General features: G+C 48.7%; 1 protein-coding gene across 1 annotated transcript; it reads right to left on the bottom strand.

Annotated features, from left to right (window-relative positions):
- Positions 1–6: 6 nt before the first annotated feature.
- Positions 7–653, bottom strand: LOC107682332 (myelin-associated glycoprotein-like; the record flags this gene model as incomplete). Its single annotated transcript, XM_016478607.1, has 2 exons — positions 7–254; positions 350–653. Coding segments are annotated over 2 exons (552 nt in total), but the record flags the coding sequence as incomplete, so codon positions are not given.
- Positions 654–675: the final 22 nt, after the last annotated feature.

Raw genomic sequence — 675 nt, 5'->3', positions numbered from 1 at the left:
GACGGTGATCTGTAGGTTTGTGGAGTTCATTGCACCATATTGATTCTGTGCCTCACAAATGTATTCCCCAGTGTTCTCATGGGCCGCAGTGAAGGAAAGCACATGTGAGATGCCCAGTTCTTCCTCTACACCTGCTCTCTTCTTGAACCACCTGTGGACAGCAGGAGGGTTGGCATTACTTTGACAGGTGAGGGTCACTTTATCACCAAGCCAGACCAAGCCTGTGAGAGAGATCCATGTTTCCTTAGGAGGATCTGGGGCAGGAAAGAAAAGAAACAGAGTGTGCATTTTCAAAACAAACAACAATAAAAAGAAAAAAGCTACAAAATGTGTTGGGTTAAAATCTCACACTCCACACTGAGGATGACCATCTTGTGGCTGAGCAGGGGTCTGTCCTCTCTGTGTAGAGGATGAATAGAAACACAGTTCACTTTCAGCTCATGATGGTGGAACGACGGGACGAAATTCAAGATGGCAGAAACAGTCTGAGTCCCATCAGCGTTCAGCTGTGTCCTCTGTGTTACGTCACCACCTAATGCAGGAGCCCAGATTACATTTGGAGGGTGACTGGGGCAGGGAGCTGGAGCAGTGCAGGTCAGATTCACCTCCTCACCCTCCCTGAGCACCGGCACAGTCACATTCGGCTCAGCCAAGGAATCTATCCGGATATTGAGA

This window comes from Sinocyclocheilus anshuiensis, unplaced genomic scaffold (assembly GCF_001515605.1).
Source record: "Sinocyclocheilus anshuiensis isolate Anshui unplaced genomic scaffold, SAMN03320099.WGS_v1.1 C32074832, whole genome shotgun sequence".
NCBI classification, from domain to species: domain Eukaryota; kingdom Metazoa; phylum Chordata; class Actinopteri; order Cypriniformes; family Cyprinidae; genus Sinocyclocheilus; species Sinocyclocheilus anshuiensis.
Note: the sequence above shows the minus strand (reverse complement) of the source record. Positions and strands in the feature narration are given on the sequence as shown.